The sequence below is a fragment of the Streptopelia decaocto genome, assembly GCF_964273445.1.
Source record: "Streptopelia decaocto genome assembly, chromosome: 7".
NCBI classification, from domain to species: domain Eukaryota; kingdom Metazoa; phylum Chordata; class Aves; order Columbiformes; family Columbidae; genus Streptopelia; species Streptopelia decaocto.
Genome location: NC_138661.1, coordinates 24,820,779 through 24,833,431, shown reverse-complemented (window position 1 = coordinate 24,833,431; position 12,653 = coordinate 24,820,779). Strand labels below are relative to the sequence as shown.

The window sequence follows — 12,653 nt, the reverse complement described above, 5'->3', positions numbered from 1 at the left end:
CCAATATGCAGTGAGAACCAGTAAGTGGGAACTGGGAATCACTGCTTTGCACAGGAGTGGGTTACTATGGATGCGTTCATGCCTGCTCTGTATCTGCTGCTCATGGCACATGCGAGAACTCAGCCGCTCTGAAAACACGTGCTCCTGTCTGCGGATGGAGAGCCTGTTGGTATGTGGCCCTGGTTCATCCCACTGGTTCTGGTGACATGAGCAGATCAAAAAGCTTATGGCTCCTGCTTTGGCACTCTCTGCCCTTGCACTGTCACCTCCAGAGCTGCTAGCATGGGGTACCTTGCGGACAATCCTGAAGCACTGCTGTCCCAGGGGCTGCTCGCACATCTTCAGTCTACTGAGGCTCACACTAAGGATGCTATTAGTCCCACACAGCACAGACCAGGGGACAAACAAGGGGATACAAAGCAACTTTGCTGCTCTCTGCATGGGACAGGTCCAAGCTGGGTGCTGGTAGAGAGGGAACAGCAAGGAAACAACTTCCAGTGTGCCATAACACTCCTGTCTCTCTATAGCCCTGTCCCACATAGTCTACTGCCAGCTGTGGTGAGAGGGGGTGATCAGGGAACAGGCAGCGAGTCAGGACCCTGCATGACGGTCCCATGTCCCCTGGGCTGTAGTCAAGCGCATACCATGGCTCGAAGTGAGAATTAGTCTCAGGTTTAGATTCTGGATCCACAGATTGTTATGTTTACAGCACTTTAATTTGTGTGCCAGTGTTGATATTCCCCTTACAGGCCAGTGGTGAGGCACTAGTGAATGTTTTAGAGTGCTAGAAAGCTTTTGCCTTATAGAAAATACCAGTCCTACCAAACGCAGTCCAAATGTGCTATGATCCCAAGCCTTTCTTCCTAGGTGGGACTCATGCTTCATTGTAAACATGCGACCCATCTGCACAAACAGCATTTACGTGACACCTGCTGAGGGGACCCGTCCCCTCCCTGGGACCCACGTCAGCAGTGTCGGGGCGGCAGGAGGGGGTGTGTGGGTTGTGGGGAGGTGGGTGGCTGCCTGGGAATTTCCCTGGCTGGGCTGGGGTGGCAGAGGCTGCCCGGGGCTGGACCAATGTCCTGCTTGTGCGGGGCTGTCACGGCATGCGGTGCCCCTGGAATTTCTGGGTGTCCCAGCAGCACCTCCTCCGCACTGCCCTCCTTTGAGGGTCCAGGTTTCACAGCCAGGGACGGGGCTTTTCTTCCTTTCCATCTCTGCTGTTTGTCTCAGAGAAAACCCAACTCACTGTTTTTCAACTGCCTGAAGGTGTTTTTTGGGGGTTTTTCAGGCTATTTTGAAGCTCATTTTTCCCAGATGTGCTTTTTTTTTCTTTTCTTTTCTTTTCTTTTTTTTTTTTTTTTCTTCTTCTGTAACTTTTCTTCTTCGCCTTAAAGTTTCCGGCCATGTGACTTTCAGCTTACATCCCCGAGGTTCTGAGAAACCACAGGAGGCCGAGACCTAAAGGGAAGGTGCAGAGGCTCGGAGAGGAGAGACAGAGAAAGTGGCAGGAGGACAGTGTGCCTCCGGGACGGCCGAGAGCCGGGAAGCCAAGCGCCACCTCAGCGGGGCCAGAGGAGGGCAGGAGGCAGGGAAGCGAGGCAGAAGGCCGGCACGCCAAGAGCACGAAGGAAGCTGAAGAGGCCCTGGGAGCCAGAGACGGGAGCCATGCCCCACAGCTCTGACAGCAGCGACTCCAGCAGCTTCAGCCAGTCTCCCCCTCCCAGCAAGCAGGTAAAGCAGGGACCCTTCCCCAGCTCTCCCCCACTGGAGAGCCCTTCGGGGTGGGCCATGGGTGGGCAGGATGAAGGCTGGCACCCACCGCTGCTGTTTTCACGGCGCGCTGTGGTGGGGCTTTCTAGGAACTGCTATGAGGAGAGAGATGTGGCGCTGAGCCGGGAGCCCTGGCAGGAGCCCCAGCCACCAAGCTGGGTACAGGTGGAGAGAGGAGGGCCGGTTCCCTAGGGCTGTGCCAGGGGCAACTGGGGGGCCGGGACCCCTGAGCACGGTGGGCCCTGCGATACACACTGGGCGGGCAGCAGGCAGGAGCTTTGGTGTGAGAGTCGATGCTCTGGTGAGGAGCCCGAGCGTTCACCTCCTCGCCATGGACCGGCGCGGCTGGGGCAGCCCGGTGGCTTCCTGCTGCCGAGACAGCACTTGGCTCCCAAAAACGTCCTGCCATTTCAGGTCTGCTTTGTTTTCTGTCCAGCCTCAGAGGTTTTTCATCACAGTAATGCTTGACAGAGGGATTTTGTTTTGTTACAGAGTAGCTTAATGGTAGGTCTTTTGCTGGAAAGATACTGATACAAGTCCAAGGTATTTCCACTGCCTTTTCTGGCTAAGCTTTATTATATCTGTCATTTGTCATTTCTCTAGGGCTGGCAACAAAGGCAAGTAACAGAGACTTTGCTCAGAAACCTTGGGGATGATTGCAGCAGATGATTTTGGGCTTTGGGAGACATCCTGATAGGGAATGGGATAAAGCACAGGGGTTGCCAAGGGACAGGAACTGGACTTGCTGCAGGACATAGGAACTGCTGTATCTAAAATAGGTGTAGGGTATTGAAGGCAATGATAAAACAGTTAAGTTCAAAGAAAAGAAAAGGGTGGAGTGGAGTGGAGGAGGGAGAGGATGTGGACAGACTGATGGGCTGGGAAGATAACATTTGTGGCTGAGTCTTGTAGTCCTGTGGAGAAGCAGTGGTGTGAATGTTAGCGAGTCCACAAAGAGGCAGTGAAATATGAAAATAGAAGATGAAAGAGTCTGTGTGACGGTTTCAACTGTCAGAAGGCAGCAGCAGACCAGATCTCAGCAGAGAACGGCTGCTGCATGAAGCTGGTGACCTGGAGCCTGGAGCCCTGTGCTCTCGCCTGCCCAAGGGGCTTGGGAGTGCTGCAGTTGGCATTGCTACCAAGGGACTCCAGAAAAGAGCAAGCACAGAGACCAGGGTGCTGGAGCAAATGAGATTTGGGAAAAAAAAAACAAACCAAAACAAAAGCTCTGAGTGTCTCTAGTTAAACAAAGCAGGAACCACATTGGTCTGCAACAAATAAAGCCTTATGGAGAATGGTGATGGAGAGAGAGTGGGACCTACAGGGAAACACAGGATGAATCTCTGGAAGGATGGTTTAGCCAAGGACCTGGAATGACTTCAGTGCCATATCCCCATGGAGAGACAGGGAAGGGAAAGGTTTACTGTACGACAAATTCAAATTGTTTCTCTTGGGGAGAGAGGTCCTTATCCTGGTCCCTCAAGCTGTATCTCAGGCCTGTGTCTTGGTGAAGGGAGCATGGTCTTTATCTGGCTGTGCCGGGAAATGAGATGTCCAGGGGTATCAAACTTGCCCCTCCTGGCAACTGAGATACCAACATCATTAGACATCCCTGGGGCAGGGCTTTATCCTGATGCTGAGGGTGTGTGGTGTCCCATGTTCTGTGTTTCAGTGGTATTATTCGCTGTGTCTCCCTTCCCCATCTCCTGCTTGGCAGGACCAGGGCAATGGAAGGGATGCCCCAGTCATTCCCATGTCTTGTGTTTCCCTAGGACTCTTCTGATGACATGAGGAAAGTCCAGAGGAGGGAGAAGAATCGCATTGCTGCCCAGAAGAGCCGCCTGAGGCAGACGCAGAAAGCAGACACGCTGCACTTGGTGAGCACTCCCACCCTTCCTATCTCTGGTGCAGAGGGCTCACATAAGGGACAACATACTTTTACCCTGGGTATTCAGAGCAGAGGTGCTCAGTTGGGGCAGGACAGGAAAAGTGAGGACAGGGCAGGAGATAGGAGTCAGCGCTTGCAGCGAGAGCACACAGCCCAGGATGACTGCCGCTGAAGCACTTAGTTTTGCAGCTAGTTTTGAGTCCACTTTTATCTCTCACTCTGACAGTACTGATTTCCTTTCCTAACCTCTTATGACTAGCTCAGTCAGAAGCTCTTTGAAAGCTCAGGCTCACCTGCACTGGCTTTCCCTGGGCTTGTGCTTCATGCCATCACTTACACAGTAGTGCAACAGCGTACAAGGCTTTTCTGAGATGTAGCACTTTGTATTAATTGGTATGGATGACGGTGTAATGTGGAGCCAGATGTGCCATCTCCTCTGGTCTGTTCCCTGAGACACTACACAGTGTAGATAAATAAATATTAAAACATTTCTAATATTTTTAAATGTCTCTATCATAGCTACTGTATCCCTTTCTACATCTGGACACTGAAGAGTACCTGGAGGCTTTTCCTGTTATTTAGCACAGATTTTCCCTCCTTTGGTTTCACGCTGCTCTCCCACTCTCCTTCTGTGGCACTGCAGGCACCTCTGTGGCTCTTCCCAGTGTGAAGATCCAGGCATCTGCTTTTCAGGAGGGACAGTCACTTCTGGCTGTGTGTGTTTGGACAGGAGTGTGTGGTCAGTGTTCAAGCACAGGCACTGGGCTCCTTTGCATTTTGCATGTTGCTAAGTGCAGACCCATGTGTTTTGGGCCACTGGCAGTCAGGGTGCAGAGCACACAGCCTGCAGTGGGCAGAGACCATTTTTATCCCTGTGCTGGGCTTGGCTGCCCTTTGAAAAGTGGTAGTTGGGCTCATGTTAAAAAAAAAATCCTTTGACTTAGAGGTCTTCATATGCCCCTGGATCCTAATTTTTGGAAAGAATTCTTGAGAAGCTGGTCCTGAACCTTTCTCCTTACATAGTCCACTCAGTCCATGGTTGGAGCTGGGTTTAAGGCAGTGATTTCACTCTTTTCTCAGTAGCTGGTGATCTTTCTAGACCTGACATAGCTCTAGGCTGATTGCATTATGTCTGTCAGCAGCAGTGACTCTGGGCAACTGTGCCTGAGGAGTTGAAGAGAAACCCTTTCCTTGGGGTCAGTGCACTCTCCAAGGTAATCCTAGAGGTGGATATGGGCTTTGATCCCTCTCCAGGAAAATACTGCCTAGCTGTGCACCAAGAAGAATGTGGTCTTAGGGCAGACGACAAACCACTTGCTTACGAGATTACTACTGCTCAGCTAGCACTGATAGCACAAACTCCTTGCCTTCCCATGGGGACAGGAGCAGGGGGGACCAGTTTGGTTCAGACAAAGTATCCTGGCAGACAGCTAGAGAAATGCAGGGAGGCAAGCAGAGGATGGATGTGAATTTTTGTTAATGTTTTTACAATTTGTGGTGGACAGTGATCTCCTCTGCTCCTGGGTTCATTTCCTGGGTGCTCTTTGGTTGGCTCTGTGTTAGGGACTTTGCTTCTCTGACACGGTTCTGCCCAGAAGAGTATGTCTCAGCTTGAGCTATGGTAGTATGAAAGGAGCCGGCAGCTCCATCTACCCCAGGGCTTTGTAGGTGTTCTGAGGGGGATGAGTCACGGGGAGGCTGGGGCTCCCAGCCCCTGGGTGATTCCCGTCAGCTCCTGAGCTCGACGTCAGTCAAGATTTCCAAAGCATTTAGTCACATCTGAGAGATGTTCGTTTGCTGTGCGAGCTCCTCCTGTGACAGCCTCTGTAACTGCTGAGTGCGTTTCAACCTGTGCGCAGAGAGCGGGCACTGTCAGCAGTCAGTGTGGCAGCAGAGGGGTGACAGGTTTGCTTTGCTGAGGTGGTGGTGCAGCTTTCCAGGACCTCAGAGTGCTGGGTCCCACTTTAGCTGTCTCAGTTGAGTTTGCAGAGCCTGCTACCACATCCTCTCTCCCTGCTCCGGTCCTGCCAAGGCTGCTGGATCCATGGTTGTTTGGTGCCTGGGATGCTCCAGCCTGGAGCTGGCTGCACTTCAGCAGCAGTAGAGGTAGCAAAGGCTGCAATGCTCTTGGGATTATTGAGACAATGCTGAGCATCATTATTAAGACGTTTGTTGTTATTCTCATTAATAACAGTATTAATTCAGCTCTTCTGAGGCCTCGGTTTCTCTTTTCTTCTGACTCAAGCATCTCCCCCTCCTCCCCACCGTGCCGCTGGTTTCCCCGGCTGCTAGCAGGAAGCAGTGAGTCTTTTCTTTCCAGGGCAATGACAGGTTTCCTGTGGCAGGTGGTTTTCTGGTTAAAGACGGCGGTTATTCAGCGCGCCCTCCCCCAGCCGGCCAGGCAGCCCGGGAAGCGGCCGGCGGCATGTGTGTGTGAGAGGGAGTGAGAAAGCCTGGGCGGGAGCGTGCCATCGCCATCGTCACTTCTCGTAAGCTGGGGCCAGGGAGTGTGGCTGGGGCCACCAGCATCGCGCCTGCACACGGCCTGGTGAGGGGGTTTGCCCAGGCGTGGTTCTGTGCTGAATTTACCGGAAATATGTAATTCTGGAAACTCTGCGGGGCAGAGAGGCGCGGGACTGCGACCTCCATGTCCCCAGCTCATCCCTGTGGCTACTGAGCTGAGGAAGCCCCTGTGGTTTTGTCTTCTCAGGAGAGTGAAGACCTGGAGAGGCAGAATGCTGCCCTGCGCCGGGAGATCAAGCAGCTGACGGAGGAGATGAAGCACTTTGCCTCGATGCTGAGCTCCCACGAACCACTCTGCTCCATCCTGACATCCCCTCCGCCACCTCCAGAAGTGCTTTATGCCACACACTCCTTCCACCAGCCCCACATCAGCTCCCCACGCTTCCAGCACTGAGCCAGTCAGCAGGATGGCAGCCTGCCGGCTCCGCTGATGGCAAGAAGCAACTTTGTGGGGCTTGCTTTTCCATCCAAGGGAAAGAGACAAACAGATGGACACCCCTTCTCAAAGTGTGTACTCTGAGTGACTTGCCTAAGACTTGCTCCCTGTGCAGAAATGGCAGAGCCACCAGGAGGCATCTTCAGGCAGTTGCCAGCTTGCATCCTGGGAAGAGAAGACATCCACAAAAGGGCACCAACCCACTTCCCTGGTGCTTGCCTGGGGATGCTTGCAGGAGTGTGCAGCACCAGCAGCCTCCGTGAGCGGCTGGCTGTGGCATGCAACAGCCAGAGCTCCAGGGAGAGGCGCAGGGGCAGAGGGGAAGATTGGGGGCCACAGAGTACCAGAGTGAAAGTGGTTTATTTTTGTAAAATAAAGATTGAAAATGCTTAACTCTCTGTTTCCAAAATAGGACCTGAGCCACTCCTAAGGTGCAAGATGACACAGACAATGGGAGGGGAGAGCTTGGTGTCCAGGGAACAGCCCTGCATGTGCTGGTGTCTAATCCAGGGTCAGCAGCTGGAGCCCCACATTTAGAAGGGGAGGCCATGTGCATGGGTTGGGCAGTCTAGGAAGCAATGGTTTGTGAGGTGATAAGGTCCCTGGGGGACATGGGTCCCTCTTTGCTGCAGGGCTGGACCTGGCTAATGATCTGATGTGCCACATAGCTTCACAGGTCTCTTCCCTGCTGACCCCCTCAGCTCCCTGCTGCTAATGGCTAGATCTTCATGTGCTCCCGTTGCAGGTGCCATATCGTGTCACCTCCCATGCGGGTGCTGGTGGGGCCTTCAGCTTGACCAGCAGTGTGGCTGAGAAGGAGCATCACAGCATGGAGGGGGTTGGTGGTGCTGTGCTGGAGTGTGCGGGGGAAGCAGGACCCTGGTCCCTAGGCACCCCGCTATAAAGCACGTATCTGCAGCCAGCGCTGTTTTCCCCACCAGTCACAACTCCACGAAAGGTTGCTGCACCACCTCATGCATTGAAGCAGATAAAACCTGGAAGGTCAGTGAATAGTTGATTAGTTCTGCTGGGTTTGATCTAGTGGAAACACAAGCTGGTCCCTACACACAGTCTCTGCACCGTAACACCCCCTAGCCAGCAGTCTGCCTATCAGCCCCACTCTATACACAAGGCTGAAGCCCACCTGCTAGTGCAGGTCCTGTTGCTAGTGCTGGCTCAGTGCTGCTGCCATCTCCAAGGATCATTAGCTGCAATTTTTTTAGCATAGGGGACCACAAGCAGTGTTGCTGACACAGGCCTTTAATTGAGCTAAATGGACCTAATTTGTAGATACCCTTCTTTCAGGCACAGAGAAGCAGCATATTTCCAGATGGATTTTGACTCATCATCATAGCCCAAGAGCAGTTGGGAAAAGTCTGCAATGTGCTGTGCTGTGCCCATTTTCTCTCTCTGGTTCATGCTAGTGGGATGTTAACCAAACACTGCCATGCCTCAGCAAGATGTCCTCAGGAGAGGCGCAGGTAGCACAACAGTTTCTCCTGCCACGGCCTGTTAAGAGGCTTGTGAACCTCCTGCCTCCACCTTCTCTGCCAGCATGGGAAGCACCACACATTGGCCTGGGTGTCACCACCCTACAGAAGCAGTGCTGAGGCCAGGGGCGATTGCACTGGCCCTTGCCTGTGCAGCTCGGACCCCTCCCCAAGGGGGATGCTCAGATATAGGGGAGGATGGTGGTTATTCCAGCCAGGCAGGTGAGTTTCTGCATACAGGACATGCAGAAAACACCTACAGACAGCAAAAAAAAGATTCTAACCACATTCACAAAAAAACAGCAGGAGCAATTTTGGTATTTCTTACACCACCCCTATCTGTTAGATCTCACACCAGCAGGCTTCAGTCCATCCATTGGTACAACAACCAGAGCTGATGATCCCCCGCAGAGGCCATGCTTTGAGCCAGCCAGGCTTGAAGACCCTTCCCAAACTGCATTTCTCTGGGATTTGGTTCTTTAAGGCCAGGAGAGACAACTGGCTGCAGCTCTTGATGAACTTGTTTCTACAGGCTCTGCTTCTGCTCCTTCAGCTTCTGGTGGATTTGCTTCTGGATTTTTCACTTGCTGTTCCTTAGGAATCAATGCTGGGGTGCACAGAATCAGAGAAAAAAGCTCCTGCTACCTTGCTTGGTGTTTGCTGTGCAGGGCACCGTAGGCTCTTGCTCCTCACTGGGGGATGCAACAAAGCCCCAGCAAAGCCTGCACTGACTTAAAACACATTATTGCCTACAATAATGAGAAATCCCCATCCTTTCTGTGAGCCTTTGTGTTTTCTCATGGCTATAAAATGCTAAGCGTGGTTGTAGCTGCAGACGGAGAAGGTCTTACCCTGATGTGTATGTATGACCTATGCCCACACAGACACAAAGCCAATATTTTTGCTGCAGAGCTGTTGAATCTGAGATACTGCAGGCTGGGTGGGGTTCTACGTAATGCCCGCAGAATTGCTAGACTACTCACTGGTAACGTCTCAGACTTATTACTACGACTCAGAACGAAATTAAGTGGTAAGTGGTGAGACCGGGAGACGGGTTTGCAACAACATCCTCTCCAGAACCTAAACAATAGTCTTGGCATCACCAGTTGAGGTGCCTTTCCTCTGCATGGCTGGCTGTGAGCTGGAAGGCCTCCAAGCAGCCTTGTTCTCAGTCATTTTGTACAAACACTGTGTGTATGTTGGTGCTAAGGGATGCATCTTCCAATCTGACTTGTCTTTGCCCCAGTCTTGCCCTCAAAAACCTGAGCATAGAAGATGATCTGCATGTTTCAAGTGGGTTTTGACCTCTCAGTTTCTTCTGGGGATTGTTAGGTGTCTCCGATCCAGTCTCTCTTTGTTATAAAGAATCATTCTCCTGGGAGACCATCCTTAGCACCTAAGCAACAAGGGACAACATATCCTTTCAGGGCCACCAGACCTTTCAACCAGTTGCAGAGAAAAGGTCTTTTCCTGAGACTATTTGCAGAACTGCACGAACTACTTGTTCAGGCTATGTGAGGAGATTCCTTCACTCTGTGCAGGTGCTGTCTCCTGTTTCTCTTTCCCAGGGTCCTGGCCTCTACAAAAAGTTCCTCAGGCAAATAGTTTTGGTTTTTAAGCAGCCAAGTGCCTGTCCTCTGGTGTGGCCCTCACTGTTGTGAGCAAATGAACTGTTAATGAGCTCAAATGAGGAGCAAAGGGTAGAGTGGTGGCCAGGGCTATAATCCCTGAGTGGAATGCACTTGTCTGCTCCTGCTGGCAATGCACTTTTGCACTTCATTTCCATGGCATCTGGCATTTCTAAAGTGTTGTGTATTGTTTCTAAAGTGTTGAGTGTTATCTGGCCATGCCCATTCTCTGGGAACACAGTCCTACTTGCTGCACACAAGTGGAGAAATTGGGTGATGGTTGGGCCTGTGGCAGCTCGTCCCTACCCAACCAGGATATCAGTGCCCTTCCGCTGCACTACATAGTCCCTCACTGAAAAGGTGTCTCAAAGCAGTAAAGATGAGGGCTCACGGGAGGTCGAGAGACTCCTTTCAAGCTGGGAAAGGCCAGGCAGAGAGACAGCTCTTCCCTGCAAGCACAGCCTGCTGAAATCTTGTGTTTGTGCTGGCCTCTGCTGGGCAAAGGCTGAGCTCTCTCAGCCTGCAACCAAACTTCTTGGCAACCTCCTCTTTGCTCTCCCCCTATGGCAGAGCTGGCTTGAAGGTTAGTCTGGCTATTGCCAGAGATTGGGGAAAGAGCTGGGGAGGCTCAGGGTTAATGTGTGTGAAGACAAGGGTTGGGTAAGGTTCCTTAGTGAGGGATGTCCAGGTCCAAGTGGTTTTCCTTGGCCAAGGATCCTGCATCTTGGGCCAGGGGTCAGTTTTGCTTTGTGGTCCCACCATGTTTCTATTCTGTGCTGGGCTGGATGTGGGGACTGAACACTAGGGAAGCATCACAAGTGGAGGAGTAACAGCTACTTGTTTAAATAAAAATAGACATGGCTGCAGCCCTGATGAATTATAATCACCTTCACCCAGACCTGAGATGAGAATGGTGGATTTCAGTGTTTTGATACAGGAAAGATTTTGTAGAAGCACAGGTCTGAATTTCTGCCCAGCAGCCTTGTCCTGGGGGCTCTGCTGTGGACACACACTGGGTAAAGCCAGCCAAAAACCCAATGGCTTGTGGCTGGGAGAGCAGTGAGGGCAGGTGGAAGGTGGCACTGGAGGCGGCTGCTGTGGGTGCTTTTCAAGCCTCAGTAACTGTTGCATCCACATTTGCTTGCTGGCTGGTGTCTTCTCTGCAGACAAAACAAAGGTGTGTGGCAAACATCTGTTGATACTGTCGGAAGGTGGAGATCGGAGCTGGGGGACATGAGAGTTGATATTTTCCTTTATGACCTTCACCGAATCTCAGTACCTTCTATGGATCAAGCCATACTGGCAACTCTGTGCAAAAGGACAGTAAGTCACAAAATGTGGAGGGTGCAGTAATTTTCTCCCTCTCCATCCCCCTAAAAGCACAGGCTCAGCACTTTACAAGTGCTCCATATCAGCATTTCAGGGCTTCTTCTATGGTAAGATAAATAAAGATATGACATTTGGTGCTGACTTAAGCTTCACGTGTCTCCCCAGATGGGAAACCCAGGGAAGTTTTTCATGCCTGGTATTCCCTTCCTGCTTCATCCTCCTCAGCTCAGCTGCAGGCTCCCAATGAGCCAGGTGCCAAGGTGGGGAGCTACAGAGACAGCCAGTACAGGGGAAGGTGCTTTCATCCTGCTCTATGGGGCTGTTACGATCCCAGCTCTCGTCACTATGATGCCATCTACATTGATTCACATGTGGATTTTCTCTCTTGGAGGACAGAAGGGGTAATACCCAAGCACAGCATGCATGGAGACAGAAGAGAAACAGAGGCATGTCTTCAGTTTGGCAAAGGACAGACTATGCAGCTCTGTCGCCTGCTTTGCTGTGGCTCCAAAGTATTTATGCACTTGTTTTGCAAATCTCATCTCACTTAGTGGTGCCAGCCTGCATCAGCAAGAGGATAATCTCCTGCATACTGAACCAAAGCAGCAGCCCACAAAAGAGACCTTCTCTCTGCCTCTTACAATGATCATAGTGTTCAAAGCAGAGAGTGTCATGCAAGAATGCTTTCTGGATGCTAATATTTCAGCACACAGAGATCAAAGAAGATCAGGAATCACTGCAAAGAAACAAAGTATTTTTATGAATCAAAAGCATGGCATGAAATGGTGACACTTTCTCCTAGCTAAATGCACTGTGTTTGCTTTGCCTGGGTTCTTCTGCCATGTTGTTGCCACCTTATTAATTAATGATCTGCAGGGGACTTGAGCAGTGAGGCAGCAACATGTGCACACATAAAGTTTTTTAAGTTAATAAAAAATCTACTCAACTAAACAATAGGGAATGTATATTCGTTTCTTGCTGAGGCAAGGTTAGAACCAGTGTGTTAAGGTTACTATATAAGACCACAATTTCTCTTGCAGCTGAGGTTGCAGACACCAGCTGCTGAGAGTCCTACTGCTTCAGAGACATCCATGCAGAGAGCACAAGTTCCTTCCAGCTCCGGCTCCAGTTCTGTACTCCTTCCTAAGATGCAATAACTTTCCTCCCCTCACAACAGTGACGGTTTGGTGGCCTTGGTCCTCAGGTCTTGTCCCAGGTTTGTCTTTTTTGCTGCAGTGAGAGTGGGAGAAAGAAGATGAATGTGGCTGAGTTCAGCAATGAGCCATACACATTTCCAGCACTCTTTAATTGTTAATTAACACCAGCTGCAAGCATTAGGAGATGAAAACCTTTTTTGTGTCGTTGACATGAACTGGTATGACTCACTGAGATGGAGGTTGGAGGATGCTGAGTAAGAAGGGCTTATATACTTCTAGTTTTTGGTATTTGGGGTTAATCTGTGACCCTGATCTGGACTGGGGATGTAAATCTAGTCTGTGGCTGAGTTTTGAGTCTAGCTGGCTCTTTTTTCCACTTCTTTTATTCTGAGCGGAGCAAAGAGATCTTCATGTCCCACGTGTGTGCTT

General features: G+C 51.1%; 1 protein-coding gene across 1 annotated transcript; it reads left to right on the top strand.

Moving 5' to 3' along the window:
* Positions 1 to 1,143: 1,143 nt before the first annotated feature.
* On the top strand, positions 1,144 to 7,013 carry BATF (basic leucine zipper ATF-like transcription factor). Its single transcript, XM_082058544.1, has 3 exons — positions 1,144 to 1,734; positions 3,546 to 3,650; positions 6,372 to 7,013. The coding sequence occupies exons 1-3, from the start codon at positions 1,669 to 1,671 to the stop codon at positions 6,576 to 6,578; spliced, it is 378 nt and encodes a 125-aa protein (XP_081914670.1). The 5' UTR covers positions 1,144 to 1,668; the 3' UTR covers positions 6,579 to 7,013.
* Positions 7,014 to 12,653: the final 5,640 nt, after the last annotated feature.